The sequence below is a fragment of the Lathyrus oleraceus genome, chromosome 2 (genome assembly GCF_024323335.1).
Source record: "Lathyrus oleraceus cultivar Zhongwan6 chromosome 2, CAAS_Psat_ZW6_1.0, whole genome shotgun sequence".
NCBI lineage: Eukaryota > Viridiplantae > Streptophyta > Magnoliopsida > Fabales > Fabaceae > Lathyrus > Lathyrus oleraceus.
This window is the reverse complement of record NC_066580.1, coordinates 157876489-157896942: the sequence shown is the minus strand read 5'-3', so window position 1 is coordinate 157896942 and position 20454 is coordinate 157876489. Positions and strand designations below refer to the sequence as shown.

The window sequence follows — 20454 nt, the reverse complement described above, 5'->3', positions numbered from 1 at the left end:
TGTTCACTTGAGTTTATTATAAGTTATATGGAATTATTATTTCACCAACTTGTCAATAAACATATTACCTTTCAATCTGATTTAAAAATTAATAATATGGAAAATTCACTTGAGTTTATTATAAGTTATATGGAATTATTATTTCACCAACTTGTCAATAAACATATTACCTTTCAATCTGATTTAAAAATTAATAATATGGAAAATTGAGTTATATTAAAATAAAAAGTTACACCAATCGATTTTTCTCGAGCTTTCTATAACTCATTGTCCGTATCTCGCTCTTTTACTGTTAGAATTTAGTTTAATGTTTGTAGTTTTTCAATCAATATTTCCTGTTTTACTAATTCATTATGCAAAGTATTAACTTTACAAAAATATCGTAGTAAAAAAAAAGTGTTCATTAAAGAACTACCAGCATTAAATCAAATTATAACCGTCAAAGAGTGAGATGTCAATAATGGGCTGAGAAAACACAAAAAACATTGATTAATGTAAGTTATTTTATAAGATAACTTAACTTTTCATATTATTAATTTCAAATTCAATTCGAAAGGTTATATATATTAAATGAGAGGTTGGTAAAACACTCAAACGACATACGATATAATAAACTCGTCTTCTAGGACTTGTTGATTGAACATAATGGAAGCTGCAATATAGAATGTATATCATTAAAAATAACAAAAACATCAACAATAACAAAACTTTTATCAACAAAACCAAAATTATTAACAACATATAACTTTTATCAACAATAACATACCTTAAGAACAACATAAACTTTTATCAACAACAACATACCTTAACAACAACATAAAATTTTATCAACAACAACATAAAATTTTATCAACAACAACATACAACTTTTATCAACGAAAACATACCTTAACAACAACATATAAATTTTATCAATTACAACATGCCTTAAAAACAACATACAACTTTTATAAAAAAAATATCTTAACAACAACATACAACTTTTATCAACAACATACAACTTTTATCAACAACAACATATAACTTTTATTGACAACAACATACCTTAACAACAACATACAACTTTTATCAACAATAACATACCTTAACAAATATATAAATTTTATCAATTACAACATACCTTAACAACAACATACAACTTTTATCAACAAAAGCATACCTTAACAACAACATACAACTTTTATCAACAAAAATATACCTTAACAACAACATATAACTTTTCTCAACAACAACATACCTTAACAACAACATATAACTTTTATCAATAAAATAAAATTCATCAACAACATACATTTTTTATATCAAAAGCAACAAACCTTAACAACAACATGTAACTTTTATCAATAATAACATATCTTAACAACAACATACAACATTTATAAACAAAAATAAAACATCAACAACTTTAACTTTTATCAACAACAACATGCCTTAAACAACATACAACTTAACTCAACAAAAACATTAACATATCCCAACAAAAACATCAAAAATATCACAACTCATAATATAAAATGTGGAAACGTCTCACGTACCTGAAATGTGAGAAGGGAGTGAAAGAAATGAGTTATGTGTAACACCTTTCCTTGATCCATTATAGTTGAAGAAGATATGTTGAAGTTTTATGAAGATATAGTATGAAACTGTCCATGGAGATTATGATAAGACGTGAGAGAGATGCTAGGATTTTATTTTGTAAGAGGGACGATTGTTCTGTCCTGAATGAGAGAACTCTTGCTTAAATATAAGTTATACTTTTCAATACGGTTTTTAAAAATGATAGTGATGAAATGTAGGTACATTTCACAACGATTTCTATTTTATACCGTAGTGAAAAGTATTTTAATTTTAATATAAATATAAGATGATACGTGACACACTCATTTTGTAATAAAAAAAAATTGTGTTAGGATTCGAAGTCTGTAAGTCTTAACATATTACCATGGTTATTAGTATGGTCCGTAATGATAAGATTTTTAATATAAAAAAAACATAGGTGCCTAAATTAGAGCTATTATTTCGGTTGATTGAAGAGTCAAGATAATAACATGTTACGATAGACATATTTTGTAGTAGCGTACTGTTGTTATTTTTGTTGCCCTATGTCGTTGTTGAGAATGTTATTCCTCGTGCAACTTTTATTTTGTTCAACCTAACATGTCTAGCGGTAAAGTGATAGAAAGATACAATTGAGTTTATTATATCGTATGTGGATTGAGTGTTTTAGCAACCCTTCACTCAACATAATCAAGTTGATATATAAAATAATAATATAAAAAATTAAGTTATATTTTAAAAATAACTTACAATAATCAATAGTTTTCGAGCTTTTTGCAGTCCATTATCCATATCTCACTCTTTAATAGTTATAATTTGGTTCATTACTTCTAGTTCTTCAATCATCATTTCTTTCTTTACTAGTACATTATGCAAAACATCAAGTTTATGGAGAAATTTTGATTCATCATCATCATCATGATAATGATGATGAGATGAAGAATTGAAATTTCTCAACAAATTTGTTACTTTTCAAAATGAATTTGTAGAGAAGAAAATGTTGATTGAAGAATTAGAAGCATTGAACCAAATTTTAAATGTTAAAGAGTGAGATATGAAAAATGAGCTGCAAAAAGTTCAAAAAAATATTGATTAGTGTAAGTTGTTCTTCAACTATAACTTGATTTTTCATATTATTATTTTCTAAATCAAATTGAAATGTTATATGTTTAGTGGACGGTTGGTGGAACAAACATTTCACATAAGTTATAATAAACTCAAATGTATATATCACCGTGATTGAAATCTATAACCTTGATGAAATGTTGTGCGTAAATTGCTTCACTAAGATTGAAACTTTTGCTTCACTAAGATTGAAACTTACAACCGTAGTCAAATGTATTAATTATCCAAACTCTTGATGTTGAGTATCGAACCCATGACCATTCTACATTTTATGACGGTTGATTTTTTCAACTGTAGTAAAATATTGAGTGTTATATCTATTTTTACCACGGATACTAGCCTACGGTGAGAAAGAAGACACTTAATACCACACTCTTCGTTACCACAAATCTCCTACTCCTACTGTGATAAAAATATATTTTCCAATCATGATAAAAAGATATATTTTTTTTTAATAATGACTAATGCCACTTTATATTGGAATACCATTGAAAGTCTATAATATTTAAATATGACTCGACGTGATATTTCCTTATCAATCAACAAAATGGCCCATTTCATGCAAAAACCGGCCACCATCACTTAATTACGTTGAAGATGCTTTTGAGCTACCTTAAATAAATTATCTTTCATGGTCTTCCCACTTTTTTGCTCTCATTGCCTACAATGATGTTGTCTGGGATATAAACAAGGATGTTTATACCTCCACTCATACTCACCTTGTCTATCGTGGTTCCAATCTAATATCATTGAAGTCATGCAAGTAGAGGAATATGGAAAAACCATAATCTGAAGCTAACAATAGATGTCTCAAAAAATTTGCAGCAAAATTGTCTTAAATTCAATATCTGAAAATAATTGTCATCACTTGCAAGCCTCAATCACTACTATGTGACAATTTGACTGCCACATATCTTACTCACATGAAACACTTCTTTAGTGATATTCATTTTGAACATGATTTGGTATGATAAGGGAAATATAAAGTTCATCATGTGTGCATGAACGACTAACTCGGAGAAAACCTCCCCATGTCTATATCTAAAGTTTTCCATAAAAACTTACAAAACAAGATTTTTGTCACCCATGGGAATCCAATCTCGCAGGGGCGTATTAGATCACCCACATCATCTATTTTAATCAACCCTTGATCTATTTGCTTTGATGTATCCAGAAAGTGAGTTTATGTTGATTGTCTCCCATCAAATATCATTACACAATTACTTTACATATCATAGAACTAAATACTAATTAAAGAATTGATTACATATGATGACAAATAATATATTTGTTAATTAATATAAGATAAAATATGTTTATGGTCCTCCTAAATTTTCATCACATATTTGGTCTCTCCTACTAAAATTGTCGCCAATTCATTCACTAAGTAGTAAACCGTAGTTATAATTCTCGTTATTTTTGTTGCTAAGTTGTAGATGTGATCAAAAATGTGGATGCAAAATTTTAGAATGAGTATTCTTTAAAGGAGATTTGTTAAAAGATTAAAAATAAAATATTGGATATTAAGGAGAATCATAAACATATAATTTAGTAAGAATGAGTGTTCTTTAATTAATGCAATACTAAAGTGAAACATTAAGTTAAATTAAGGGACTAAAAGATGAATTAACACTACGCCAAATAAGGGAAAAGAGGGCGCTTTTTTTGGCCTTATAACAGCGCTTTAAAGCGCCCTCTAATCTGGCGCTGGCATAGGTAAAGACAGCGCTTTTTTTCCTGGTGAAAGCGCTCTCTAAAGTGGCTCTTTAAGCCCTTTAAGAGCCACTTTAGAGGGCGCTTTTTAAAGAAAGCGCCCTCTAAAGTGGAAACTTTTAAGGGTTTAGAGGGCGCTTTTACTGGAAAGCGCCCTCTAAAGTGGAAACTTTTAAGGGTTTAGAGGGCGCTTTTACTGGAAAGCGCCCTCTAAAGTGGAAATTTAAAGGGTTTAGAGGGCGCTTATTTTGGAAAGCGCCCTCTAAAGTGGGTGGTTATTTAATTTTTTTTTTTAAAAAGCGCTATATTTATTTATTTTAGACAACCTGTATATTGAAGCAGTACACCTAAAACTGTATAATTTGAAGCCCTTTTTCACACATTGTATTCAACAATCCATACATATACAACAATCCACTGATATATAATCGTTTAACTTCGAAAGATTCTAAATATACAACCAATTCATAACTTAAAAAGAAATAAAACTAAGTAGCAAAAGCATCTCTGAGATGTATGTTTTTTTTAGTTCTTTATTGTTAACTATGAATAAAACTAAGTAGCAAAAGCATCTCTGAGAATATGCATGTCAATAGCAGTACTCAAAAGATCTTTAAAAACCCTAAGGATATATGTTCAAAGACTCCAAAAAATTACTTTGAAGTATGAGTTCTCTACCAAATCCAAAAATGGAGTTGATAGCCAGTGCAGCAGCTAAAACGATGTCAAACGGGGTGGCTTCTGCGTAGTCTCGCCTTGATACATCAATTTGTGCTTCTTTGAAGCACCTTGATACTGGTAGATGATGCTGTAGAGGCACTGCCTAAGATTTATGATGTCAAACATCTCTATAAATGTTAAATCCGCTGTCCTGGATTTAGCACCAGCATAGCGCTGGTACTCCTCAAACACAGAAGACAGACACCAGTTCTGCATCTTTCTAAAGCAACCAACTACACAACCTGTTCTATGCTGCATTACAGAAGAAAAATCATCATTAGAACAAACAATTAGGAATTCAAAACAGAAATTCAGAATTGAGAAGATAAACTTGCAAGTGATCAATCTTATACCTTTCCTCGTTTGCAATGAATCAAAACAGGGTGATTTCTCACATCTGAAACCAGACAAAATTAAGGAATTAGATATCTAACAAACAAGAGAAACACCAACAAAGATATACAAAAAATCTGCATTTCAAAGTTGAATAAGCTTGCTTCAAATACCAAGTAAAATTTTCAAAGCCTCCATAATAGAATCACTGAGAATAGGTAAAGAAACTTCCTGCAGAAAAATACAAAGATTTATTAACTCTAAAATAAAAAAATAAAAAAGATAAAACCAAAAATGAATCACCAATCCACATAGGTCAAATTTCATGATTATTAGCAGCTAACACCAACCCATATTTATGATAAACCCCAAACCCCCTTTTTCCCCTAATTATACAATTAAACCTAAAACCTTAATCTAATAATCTGCAAAAATAACACAATCACAGAAAAAATTCAAACTTTGAGTAATACACATATATTTCATGATTTCAATGAAATTTCATTAACAAAATTCAGAATGATTCAAACAATCACAGACTTTTTAACAACAATCAAAACCCAATTCAAAACATCATACATTGAAATAACATGATTAAACACATTTGAACACATATATGATGATTACGAATATAAAAAATTACCGTTTTCCCCTCAATTCCAAATTGAAATAGACGAATATTCTGTGATTTAAGAAACTCCAAATTCTCCTCCGGATAGGGTTCAGGACACAAGTATCTGCATCAATTCGAAAAAAGTTTCATCCTAACCATATATATATATATATATATATATATATATATATATATATATATATATATATATATATATATATATATATATATATATATATATATATATAACATCAATAAATCAATAAATAAAGAGTCATTTTAATCATAGTTAATAATAAAGAACTAAAAAAAATGGAACAGTTGGTGAAATTTAACCCATAATGCTTAGTCTCCATTGCTAGCATTGCAACACAATAATTATTGTTGAGATTACTCAATAAATGTATGAACCAAGAAAAATGAAACCAAAAATGAACAATAGTGAACGTCAGAAGAGAAACCAAGTAATATGAAGATTAGAAAAATACCTATGGTGTCAAAATCGAACAACTAACAACGAATTAATAGAAGGAGGAAATGTCGTAGATCTAACAGAGGTGGAAGGAGAACGCCTTAGAAGTAGCGAAAATCGTAGCAGTGAGAACCCTAACGTGAAAAAGAACGAAAATAATAGAGAGTGAAATAACAAAACGCGCAGTATGTTATAATTTTAATGTTTACTAAAGGGGACCTTAGAGGGCGCTTGTGGAAAAAAAGCGCCCTCTAAAGGGGGCCTAAGAGGACGCTTATGAAAGCGCTCTCTAAGGATTTCCAAAAGCGCTTTATAAACTGGAAATGCACATGGACTTATAGAGCGCTTTTTTAAAAGCGCCCTCTAAGGGTAACCTTAGAGGGCGCTTTCTAAAAATCGCCCTGTATTGTTGTCCCTCTATCTCCTCCTTATTTTTTCGCTTCACCTTAGAGGGCGTTTTATTACAAAAGCGCCCTCTAAAGTGCGCTGTCTATTCCAATTGTTCGCTCCTTATTTTTTTACTTCACTTTAGAGTGCGCTTTTGTAATAAAGCGCCCTCTAAGGTGCGCTTTCTATTCCAGTTTTTGGCGTAGTGTAAGTCTATTTTATATATATTATTTTCAAACTTTAATTTAGTTTTTTTATTTTATTTTAACTTAACAACTTTAATATTCTTTAGGTGTAAATAATATCTAATCTAACATAAGTAAAAAAAAATCGTATGAAATTACAATCTATTAAAAACATAAATGTGATCCCAATAATTCTTATAATATTTAATTACTAATACAATTCAATATGTGATATACTATGAAGGATTTTTTTAAATAATTATTTTTTTCAATTTAAATACCAAAATAATCAAATTTTTAAATTAAAAATTACCAAAATAATCATTTTTCCCTACTGATGCGCCAATTGAACTAGCACATCCAATAACCATTCAAAGGAGACGCCATTGGAGTTGGCACATGCTTGCAATGACATTGCACTTAGGCGTCATTGAAGCTAGTGCATGCATGTGTGGTTGAGTGTGTGTGCCCATGCATCTGGCGCATGCATGTATGCTTGTGCCATGTGTGTGTGGCGCCTAAGACATTGACGCGTGCATGCATGCATGACTTCATCTATAAATACCATGCGCATCTCCATATTTTTTCCAGACAACTTCTTACCCTCCTTCCATTTTCCTTCATTTTCCTTCAATCTCCTTCAATTTTGTGTTCTTTAACCATGTCTGAATACATTCACAAGAGAAATGTCAATTTAATCTTTTCAGCAGTGTAGCCTCCAATAAAGATTCTACTTTGGAATATAGAATCATTCGAACGTCTTAATCGGACGTTGATCGTTGGTTAAATGAAGAAATTGCAGAGGATGGAGGGATTAGAAGAATTCAGTGGCTTAAGTCCACGTTCAACCAAAATGGAGAAATGAATGTATGAGTGGATATTAAGACTGACAGAGACGTTCACAAAATGATGTATAATATGTTCAAAATTGTTTTGATGATTGTAATCGCATAGTTATAGTAATGGTATTTTATTTGTTATAGTCTGTTGTATTGTTGTTTATGTGTTGCTTGTGTGTTGAATGTGTTGTATTTATTTGTGATGATATTTCCTCACAAAGCTATCATATGAAATAAATGTTGTTTTTAATATAAAGCAAAATAGGTACAATTAAAATTATTTTGTTGTGCTTGTTCCAACGTTGGGACAATTAGTACGATTGTGTCCGGGCTGACGATATGAACTACATAATCGAACCATTTTGTTCTCTGTATCCATTTCCGTTTGAATACAGGTGTTTTTGGGAGGCCCTTTTTCTTTCTTCGCATTAGTTCATTGTGCCAGAGAATGTCCCCTTGATATTCAGGCCAATAATCCTCTTTTACTACCACTGAAAAGCTAATTTTGTAAATATTGAACAAACTTATGACTTTGTAAACGTCAGATAGTAAGTAGGATGGATCATGTCGAACCTTTGAACATGCCACTATGACATGGGAGCAGGGCATACGAAAGGCTTGGAACTTTCCGTCGTCGCACCAACCTCTATCTAGTTCCACTCTATATTGTCCCCTCGACATTCCTTCATTATGATCCATGGACTCAGCAACACTGTACCAACCTTTAGTACGGTCAAACACCGTGACCACTTGTGTGTTAGCTTTGACAGCTTTGTGTCTAATGAATTTCATTGAAGCATCATTGAACACCTGCCAAAATTATAACACTAAACTCCATTTGGAACGTCTAGTCTCAAACAACGCCCCTAGTCTGAAATATGTTTCTTGCACTAAAGCGATTATAGGTAGGTTTCGGATGCCTTTGAAGACAAAGTTCATTGATTCCACAAGATTTATTGTCACGTGGTTGTCGTATGCCCTAGTTCACTTCTCCAATGGAATATTGTCGATACACTGTACTTCATATGCGTTTGACAATCTGATGTCTTTGCAGTAGTGTTTGAAAGAAGATTTTGTTAATGCATAACCTGCGTTGGCAACCTTCTTCCACAATATTTTGTCTTTGATCTCCCACATAAACTTTTGAGCGATATGTATAATGCAGTAGACATGCGTCAACGCAGGATCTTGCCAGCCATTATCAATGTTTTTGTAGGCACTCACTATTGAAGGGTGTCGGTCAGAGATCAACATAAGTTAGGTTGATGAGCAACGTAAAATCGGAGATTTTTTAGGAAAAAACACCATCCATCAGCAGTCTTCCCTTCAATTAGGGCAAAGGAGATTGGAAAAATGTTGTTGTTGCCACTGACATCAGTGGCGTTCCTTTATATTTCCCGTACAACCATGTACCATCAATTTGTATAATAGGTTTATAGAAAACAAAACCTTTGATGCATGGTTGATACGCCCAGAAGAGACAGTGGAATATTCCATTTCCAATAGCACAAGTCCCATATGGGGTATACGCCGACAACGTTTCCAATTTGATAATAGTCCATGAAGCATATTGTTTAAGAGCCACTAAGTATTTTGGAAGTTGTTTGTAAGACTCCTCCCAATTTCCATACACTTTTTCAACCGCCATTGTCCTAGCTATCCAAGCCTTTCTGTATGATGCAATATAGTTGTATTGTGTTACAATATGCGTGATTATTATACTCACCTTCAATGAAGGATTGTCGCTAATAACAGACAAAATTTCATCGCATATTAATTGAGAGTTAAGTTTGTGATGGTCTTGCATTGGGTTCGTGAGAATGCATGTGTGAACTGGACCTATGGAACCAATCTCTCAAGAATCACTCATCTTCCGGCAAGAAGTTGACAATCGGAAAAGACAACGCTCATTTCGATAATAAATCTTATACCTCATTGCATTAGTTTGATCAACTTTGTAATCAGCTGATAGTTCCATGTGATACTTTTTAATGGCTTTTACACAGTCTTCTTTTGTGCGAAATATGCCTCATTCTTTCAATGATCCTTGAATTTGCACATAAGGATTGTAAAATATATCTGATGAAGGTTCATCGACACCCAAATTAAAGCTTGTCATGTGTTGAGGTGGATAATATACATGACTAGCTGGTAATGGCTCCTCTCCTTCTTCATCATTCACCATTGAATCAACCAATAATCCAACTTCTTCTTCTTCCTCATCAACAACATTGACTTCAGATTGTTCATCATCATTTTCGCAAAACACTTGTGACTGATCAACGAACCGAGACACTTCTATATCATTGCACCCAGATTGTTCATGACTGACAAACATATGATGAACATCCTCATCATCTTGAATCTTCAACTGATAAAACTTTACTTGGTTGTCTGCAAACCACACCAGATTTTTATAGATGATTTGGGCCACCTGACTGTTGGAGAATTGCCATCCAAGGCGCAGCGGAATTTAAAAATTTCTCCATTTAGTGATCCTTACGAATGGGCATGATCAGTGATAGAATCGTTACCTCTTGTGGCGATTCAAACCTTTGGTGCAGATCTCTGATAATGATCAAAACCTTTGATACAGATCCACGGGGCGATCACGAACGTTGAACGATGACAACGTCTCTACTCAGTCCACACGAACGGATTCCTTCAATCGCAGTGCTAGCTGTTATGAATGAAGGCTTTGAGTGAGAGAAAGAGGGAAACAAAATTCCAAGTCTCTACTTGAATTTCTGTCTGAGTGGATTGGAGTGACAATGCTTCTACCCAAGGGGTTCTATTTATAGAACCACTTGTGTGAGCTTCAAGCTAAAAAGCCCACTTAAGTGTATTTTGGCCCATATCTTATAATATGCCCAAAATCACTTAAGTATTTGGTACCTTACCATATTTCGTCTCCCACTTAAGTGCACCGTATCTTACGGTGTTCCTTAGTTACTCTATCTCTCATCAATCCGTCCTTTGTGTGTGACCCTATAGGTTTTCACGGCGTTGGCAATTATATTAAATACGTATTTAACATAATAAACAGTGAGCGGTATCTAGCAACACATCACTGCTACCCAAGTCACGAAAATGTCATGTGATCTGACAAAACCTCCTGTGATAATAATTATGTGTATAATTACCCCTTTGCCCTTATGTCTATATTGAACACAAGGTATAGACCGTTTCACCCTTGTCCAGTTCAATATTGGGCCCATAGACATTTATCCTGTTACGCAGGATTGGCAAATTCCATCTAGGACACTCATGTCCCTCAGCATGCTTCGTGGAGTACCCATCAACTGTCTTTATGGTTATCCAGTTACGGACAACGTTGGATCAGCAATAAAGCACTCGACTCTACATCTAGTATCCATAGTGGTTTCAGGTCGAATAGTGGTATACACTATTATCACCATGAGAATAACTTATGACACTTTGCATAACTTTCTATATAGTATTCTCATAGCGGGTCAATCCGGTATAAATATTACTCCTAATATTCATACCTATGTTTAAGACTTGATAACTCTTTATCCATGATCCATGAGATGTGATCATCAGTCTACAAACATAATAGTCTTAATGCTTTAATGTTATCCCACTTCACATTAAATCTCGACTACGGATACTTTAAGAATAGTGCCCTTATGTTTAATGTGTTCTCATGATTAAGTCACACTTAATACATTAAACGGACTATCTATTCTAGGGACTTTATTAATCAACCATAATAAAGAAAATGCCTTTTATTATTAATAAATAATTCGATACAAGTACCAAAAGTATTGGCCTCTAGGGCTTACACCAACACTGACTACACTGCAACTTCTTTTCTATTCTTTGTTTCAAATGTGAAAAATTTGATCGTCGATTTATTGTAAACCGAGTTACGTCTGTGTTGCGAAAACAAAAACCGAATAATTGATGCTCAAACATTTCACCATCGGTATGGGCACTAATCATGTAATGTGGTGATTAAGACATTTTTTTAAATGTAAGTTTAGTGTTTGATGGTGAGTGCATTGATCACATATTAACATGCAGTTAAATAGGGGAGACAGTGTATGCACTGATCACGCAAATAATCTGCAAAGACAAGACAATGCAATACAAATAATCCATACAGAGACAAGACAATGCAAAGCATGCGCCTGTATGATTCTATGCCCTAATAATCCAAGACTAGCCAAAGCATGCGCCTGCAAAGAAGATGCTTTTTCCCTAATAATCCAAGGCAACCTCCCTTATCAATGACACATAAAGCAAGACATGTGCCACTTGCCTTGGTACCTATTCCTTGCATGGATAAAAAGGCATGCATGCGCCACTATCATTGGCGCCTATTTCCATGCATGTCTTAAACAAGGCATGCACCACTTGCCTTGGCTCCTAGGCCCTTCCTCACATGCATGCTCCCTAGTCGAAGCCGCCATCGGTAAATGGCCTCGCTTTCCTTGATATCAATGTATATTAAGTCGACTGTTTCAAGCCGCCATCGGTAAATGGCCTCGCTTTCCTTGATATCAGTGTATATCAAGTCGATTGTCCTCAAGTCGCCATCGGTAAATGGCCTCGCTTTCCTTGATATCAGTGTATATCAAGTCGACTGTTTCAAGCCGCCATCGGTAAATGACCCCGCTTTCCTTGATATCAGTGTATATCAAGTTGACTGTTCCACAAGCCGCCATCGGTAAATGGCCTCGCTTTCCTTGATATCAGTGTATATCAAGTCGACTGTTTCAAGACGCCATCGGTAAATGGCCTCGCTTTCCTTGATATCCGCGTATATCAAGTCGACTGTTTGTTTTTGTTCATCCCCAGCAGAGTCGCCAGCTGTCGCATCCGCGAAAAACAACCGGCGGGAAAAACAAACAAACAGAACCGCCACCGTGTGTTATTTATCCCAAAGGAGGGAAAGGAAACGCTCGAAGTAAACTTGGAAAGGAAATGGTCTTACGACCGGAGATTACAAGGATCGGGAGTCGGTTACGCAAGGGGAAGGTATTAGCACCCCTCACGTCCATCGTACTCGACGGGATCCACGCTCAGAAAGGAATAGAATAAGGTTGCTGAATAACTGCTCAAAACATGCACACACACTGGAATGAAACATAGGCGAAGAGGATGGAGGAAGGGGACTCGGCAGGATGTCGCATCCTGGGCCTACGTAGTTTGTCAGACACAAACATCAGAGTCGACGTAGTTTGGGGAAATGGGAAACGGGCTCGCTAGGATATCGCATCCCATGCCTACGTATCTCATCTGGAATGAGAATCAGAGCTACAGTAGTTCGGCTAACGTACGCCGAAACAAAACACAACACAAAGACGCTGAGACGTCAAAAGAAACACACAACAGGAAATGGAATGCCCATCAATGGACTTACATCCAACTCCTCACAAAATAAACAAACGGGAAACAGAATGCCAATCACTGGACTTACATCAGACTCCAAACAAAGAAACAGAAACAGGAAACCGAATGCCAATTGCTGGACTTACATCAGACTCCAAACACATAACAAACAGGAAACCGAATGCCAATCGCTGGACTTACATCAGACTCCGAACAAACAAACACCAACAGGAAACCGAATGCCAATCACTGGACTTACATCAGACTCCAAACACACAACAAAAAGGTTATCAAACAGACAAGCTAATAGGGAGTCTGGAACTCGAGCCTAATAGCTGTCACACAAACACACTTAAAAAAGAAAAGGTTGCCCGGAGAGATCTCGCACGATCTCATGCCTACGTACCTCATCTGGTATGAGGATCAGGGCGACGTAGTTCCCCTTAACAGGGGAGAAACTTTCTCCTAACCAGAGACCGGGAAATAACAAACTACAAGGGAGACTGACTCGAGCCTAATAGTTGTCATGCAATCCACAATAGTCCTAGGTTGAGGTATCTAAACAGAACCTAACTCGCACAGGAAGCAGGTTGAAATAGCAAATAAACAGCAAGTAAACATCACAGGTGAACAGGTATCACACACTATATGCAAACAAGCGGCTCATACAAGGCTGGGCTTTAGTCAAGGGGTCATATCAACCTCGACAAACAAGCCAACTGGAAGGGATATCAAGAAGCTCTTAACCACTGACATTGACCGTCAGGGTGAGCAAATGAAAGGTAATGAGGGTAAGACCTCATAGCTCTTAACCCGGGCCTGGGTGAGCTTCAATCAATGAAAACGTGGGGATCCAGAATGAGGGACCCTACTCCACAATGGCTGACTCTATATACAAGATCTTGGGTGTTTATTCAAAATGCATCAGCATGTAGTGCGAGCAAGATGAAAGACTCGACTGAATAGCATGGGATTGATTGCAAATCCCTTCTATCTGCCAATTGCCTCTTCCCTTAGGAGGACTTGAAGTACATGGCACAAAAGTAAACAAACACAGTCATTGCCTCTTAAGGAGGACTTCAGCCAAATGCCTGCCAAACAAAAACGACAGGGCTTCCAGACCACATGGAGTTAGAGGATGATTACCTAGGTGGTATGTCAACCACAAGCAAAGCAAAGAAACTCAAGCAATGAGTTAAAGCTACTAAAGTACCTGTAAGAAAGTCAAACAAGTCAGTATTCATATTCAGACAAATCAAACAGACCGTCAACAGTGGTTCTATATGTACACAAGTCATGCTCTATGTGCAAGCATTCAAGAGATTTCACTATTCTCAATGAACCTACACACAACAAAGGTAAGTGGACAAAGAATTTGCATCTCAAGTCATGAGATCAACATAAACCATTAGGACTAGAAGCTTGAACCTGAAATGCAAAACTCAAAAGGTGAGTACAAACCACTAGTACCAAGACTAGGGTCAAAGGCAAAGCAAAAAGTCAAAACAGCAGTCAATTTTCAACATGAAGCACATTTATTCAAGTAAGAACATGTCCTAAAAAGGACCAAACTCAAATCCTAAGGCAAATCCATCTAATGGTCATGCTAAGGCAAAGGCAATTTCAAAGCACACAATTGGACATTAAGAGTAGAAATTCCATATTAAAACAGAAATGAATCAAATAACCATGGAAAGTTTTATGTGCACACAACATGTTAAACACAAGCATCATGCAAAAAAATTGGAATCAGAAGAGATCAATTGACATGTCAATGAAAATGAACAAGTATGACATCAAAATGTGTGACACACATTGTCACACCATACATTCATGTGTCTAAAACAGAGATGAAAAATTCTAAAAATGCACAACCAAGCCTAAAAAATCATGCAACATGTTGGCAATCAGCATACCAAATTTCAAATCAATTGGCCAATGTATGAGCATTTCACAAAAGAATTGGTACAACATGTCACATTTGCATACATGTTCAAATAATCAATCACATTTCAAATTCCAGCAATGATAAAATCATAAAATCAACACCATAAAATAGTAGACACTTCAAGGAGCATGTGAGAAAAAATTTGGAATTATTTGGATTAATTTTCAATTTGTTATGATTTTTTGAAGTTGGAGAAAAATAATGGAATAAAATGAAAAAATAATATGGAAAATGATAAAAGTTGGAAATGCAGCAGCCAGGGATCGAAGTGAGGTACAACGCTTCCCAAAACGACGTCGTTTTGGGCTTGCCCTAGCGCAAGTTGCAGGTGGCGGCGCTACTGTTCACAGTGGTGGTTCATGCGGTGGTTTCCACCGTCTTCTTCGTGAAGACGGTGGTGCTACTGTTCATCTTTTTTTTTGTGTGCAGAATTTTATAAAATTTATATCGTTGGAAAGGTCTTGATGAGTACATTCCAAATATCATAAAAGCTAAGCCTAATTCTCAACATATTTTCTGGATCGAAGGAAATAAGTTTCTAGATCTAAACTTTAATTCAACATAACTTCATTTTTCATCCAAATTTCATGAAATTTATATCAGAATAACCAGTGATGAAAGCTCTACAAGTTTATGTACATAAAATCAAGATTTATGAGATTCGAATTTCCAACCTCTTGAAGAGCAGTGGATGAAAATAGTGTGTTTAAGCTTCCTAACCCTCCAAATCTCCTTCTCCACTCTTGTTATGAAGCTTGATGTAGAAATGGATGCTTGCCACGACCTAGATCTTGCTTAATTTGCACTCGCCATTGATGTGCTCATGTGTTGAAGGTGCACAAATCTTCACCAATTTCTTCAAAAAATGTATGGATCTTGCTCAAAACTCCATGATGATGAAGGATCTACCAAGAAAATGTGTGTTTGTGTGGAGAAAATTTGAATTCCAATGAGAGAGAATTTTGGAGGGAAATTTTTTTCTAGATCTAGAATGTGTGATTATGCCAAATTCTGTTATGATTAAGGTTTTATATCATTCACTAATCACCATGCTAATCACAAATGAACTTGGTTAATTAAGATTAGTGTAATGAGAGGTGTTTTGCAAAATTTGGAAAAGTGTGGTGCATGGCCTAATTTGGACGTGAATAGTAGCATGCAATGATCCATTTTCACTCAAAATCACCTAATAAACATAATGGGATTGGAATTAGGCTTGTAGCTTGCACCAAATTTAAATTCCTCAATTTCCCTCCAAAAGGCACATGAATGGACACATGATCATGTGATTAAATTTCATGCAATGCAATGCTTGAATTGGAAAGCATAGGTCAAGACAAGAAATTTTCAAAAAGAGTGGCTTCATTTGGAGTTTTGAGTTAAAAGTTATGGCACTTTGAATTTCCATGCACCCTTGATGATCATTTGGCCACAACTTCTTAACCATTCATCATAAATCCATGAAATAGGACTTTTTGGAAATGGGAGAGAAAGATCTTCAACTTTCATGTTGGACAAAATTTCATTTGAAGCTTCTTTGATGATGTAAAATAAAATTGAATTTGAACCAAAAACTTTCCATTTTTGGAAACTTTCAATTACAGGCCACTTTCCATTTTTGGAAACTTTTGATCTGGCTTCAAAATCTTCAAGGTATGTGTTTGACATGACAAATGAACCCCTTTTGAACAAGAATGAGATGTTGAAACTCATTTCTCCCCCTCCTAGCCCTCAGTTGACTTTCTGTTGACTTTTTGGTTGACAGATGATCTAAAAGTGCTCTGATCAGCTTGAGCCTCCACCTTTTGAGAAAATGGCTCAGAAATGAAACCCTAGCTCTTGTAAGCTCAATATAATGATCATGTGATCCTCATTCCATAAAAATAGCTCATCTCCTTGAAAATCCCTGGTTGGAAGAACGCAATTGATTAGGGTTGGCTCGTGGTCAAGACCCTAATTCAGAGGAACCTGAGCATGAATCATGAAGCCCTTGATGATGACATAACCATGATGATGGTAATATATCCTTGCAACCAAGATAATTCTCAACCTCCTTGAAGGATCAGGAAACCCTAATTGAAGCATATGCCCTCAGATAATTGATCACTAATTCATGGAGATCCTCAGACTTAAACCACACAACTTCTCCTTCTCTGAAAAGACTTTGGAGGATGACTTGTTTATTTTCACATGATATGCGATATGCAAATGCCTAATGTCCTAAATATGAAATGCACAATGCTAAGCTAGTCCCAAGAAGAGGAGGGCAAATTTTGAGGTGTTACACATGCATGTCTTAAACAAGGCATGCGCCACTTGCCTTGGCTCCTAGGCCCTTCCTCACATGCATGCTCCCTAGCCTTACCCATATCCCATGCTTCACATGCTGCCTATCTCATTTATAAATAAGGCATCAACTCATAACACTCTACATCTGCAACACTAACAATCAACCTCTGTAACACTCAACCTATACAACACTCAACCTCGACAACACTTAATCTATACAACGCTCAACCTTTGCAACATTATGTCTTTATTGACTATGGGTGATAAACATCGAGGAACAATCGACAATATCGCGACATTTGTATGTTGTTACTTCTTCTTACTTATTTCTTACTTATGTTTCTATTGTTTATTACTTCTTCTTACTTTATTTCTTACTTATATTTTCTTAGGACCCAAAGCGATTTCGATGTCGTGTACATAAATATGTACCCCACGATCCTTTGATAGAACCACATATTCGAGGATGCAGTTTTGGTAATCTCCTCAACATAGTCTCATACTCGGTTGACTACAAATTTATTCTTGCTTTGTTAGAGAGATGGAGACCCGAGACCCACACATTTCACCTTCCTTTCGGTGACTGTACCGTCACACTTGAGGACGTTTACATGTTGTTAAGTCTACGTATCGATGGTAAGGTCGTAAATGATAGAGTTAACCAGGATAACTCTATATCCGATGAATTGTTGGGTGTCCCTTTGTGTGACGACACAACTACGGGAGAGACTTCTGGTCAAGCTAGGGGTCAAGGTATTAACTTAAAAAATCTCAAACAATATTACGCGAGTATAACATTAACCAAAGAATCTACCGAGTATGAAAAAATAATTAAAGCTCAGTGTTATATTAAGATTCTATTTGATAATTTTTTATTTTTTGAAAGTACTGGTAATACGGTAAATATTATGTATTTGTCGTTGTTACGAAACATAAATAAGGTAAGCACATATAGTTGGGGTTCATCTGTTTTGGCGTTGTGTAAAAATGCCAAAAGAAAATACTTGTACGTTTGTTCATGCACGTATTTTCTACAAGCATGAGGTTGGTCAAAAATGTCGTCACTCGCCCCGGTAAACGAGAAGCCATTCATATTCCCCTTTGCAACAAAGTAAGTTTAAAACTTTACCATCTAATTTATTATACTTTATATTACAACTAACTGTAAATAATATTTTTCAAATATTTTCGATCTAGGTGGTCAGTTAAAGGGATGAACTACAACAGGTGTCTGAAACACGATGTAATAGTCTATCGCAATCTATTGGACCACATTGGACCAGGCGATGTAATACTACTACACAACTCTACATTTGATTTAAAAAAATCATCCAATTACATATCATCTAATCATGTCATATTCTTGTACAGTTTATCTGGAGACCATATCTGGATCTTGATCATCAGGTTAACCATGATGATGATGTAGTCTGGACAGCAAAAACACCAATTATTTGATTCACTACTGTGGAGATGCACCAGAATGACCGTGTAAAACTGCAGTTCAACATGCATCAACAAATTCCAGAACCTCTGACATGTTTGGGAAATTGGCATCAACAAAGAGTCGATGCCCAATGAGATTATTCTGACTGGAGAGACTTCACAAAAGAGATGTGTCGTCATTGGAGGAATAGACGACAACACATCTTAAACGAGGCAGACATACAGGGCGCTAGACCAACTCAACATTATATGGCATGGTTTAGGTCAGTTACAATGCCACAATTTGTGTCTGAGCCAAGGTCTTTGATTAATTCATGCCAACTAGCTTCGTCATCATACACCCAACACCAAATCCCCATCTAAGAACAATGTCAACCCACCCAAACCCAACGACCAACCTTACACCATCACCCTACCATATACACCCAACAACCAAACACCCAACCTCGCAACTCATTCATGCCACACACTCAAACTCAAAACCAAGAATCAAACCCTAACCACCAACAATCATACGCAGCCACCACAACAGTCTATAACCCAAACGATTCATACTATTCAACGTCATGCTATCGTAGCCCCCTACCAATGACCACCTAAACATTTCATCGCCACAACATCCAACCATTGTTTGACTATAGTACACCCCAGGAACCATTGATTCGTTTTCAAAACGATTCAATGTCCTAATTCGGGCAACCATATCGTCCACAATTCACCTAACCACAACGACCCAACTACGATAACATGGGCACCGAACTCAATTACGGAAGCATCATTGACGACAACCCCTCGGCTATTGGGGACAAATAATGAAACATATGTCAAATACCGTTGGACCTTCCACCAGACCTTCACACCAGCCACCATTGAATCATGTCAGCACTCAAAGACCCCAAACACCTTAGGAAAATCGTGGGAGACCTCGAAGACAGGCTAACACATCTGGATGTGGAATAGGGGGCGTTTCAATCGGGCGGGTCATTGTATTTCTTATCAATTCTATGTAATTTTTCATTAAAATGTAATATAATTTTCATTTTCAGTATTTCATTTAATTAACTATAAATTTAAGATTTAAAATTAAAAAAAAAAGTGAAAGGAGCATGCGCCACATGCATTAACGCATACATTATGTAGTGTATGTATGCGTCAATGCATGTGGCATCAAGGCATGCATGCGCTAATGCATGTGGTGCCTACATGTATTAGCTTTGCATGCATGAAACAAAACTCTGGGCACCTCCTCTCTAGCTTAGTTGGATGCGTCAGTTCAACTAGCGCATCAATAAAAAAAATAATTTAAAAAAAAAAATGATTATTTTAAAATTTTATTTGAAAGCATTGATTATTTAAAAAAATTACTACGAAGTACTAGCAATTTCACAAAACTTAGCAATACTTTTTACTGACATGTCATGACATATTAGATAACTATTAGATCACAAAGTTTTTTTCAAAACTACTTA

At 35.4% G+C, this 20454-nt stretch overlaps 1 protein-coding gene across 1 annotated transcript; it reads right to left on the bottom strand.

Annotated features, from left to right (window-relative positions):
* Positions 1-4984: 4984 nt before the first annotated feature.
* On the bottom strand, positions 4985-9592 carry LOC127122397 (tyrosine-protein phosphatase DSP5). The gene is made up of 5 exons (XM_051052736.1): positions 9474-9592; positions 6092-6185; positions 5622-5679; positions 5469-5512; positions 4985-5367 (listed from the first exon to the last, which is right to left on the bottom strand). The coding sequence occupies exons 1-5, from the start codon at positions 9590-9592 to the stop codon at positions 5110-5112; spliced, it is 573 nt and encodes a 190-aa protein (XP_050908693.1). The 3' UTR covers positions 4985-5109.
* Between the last annotated feature and the right edge of the window lie 10862 nt (positions 9593-20454).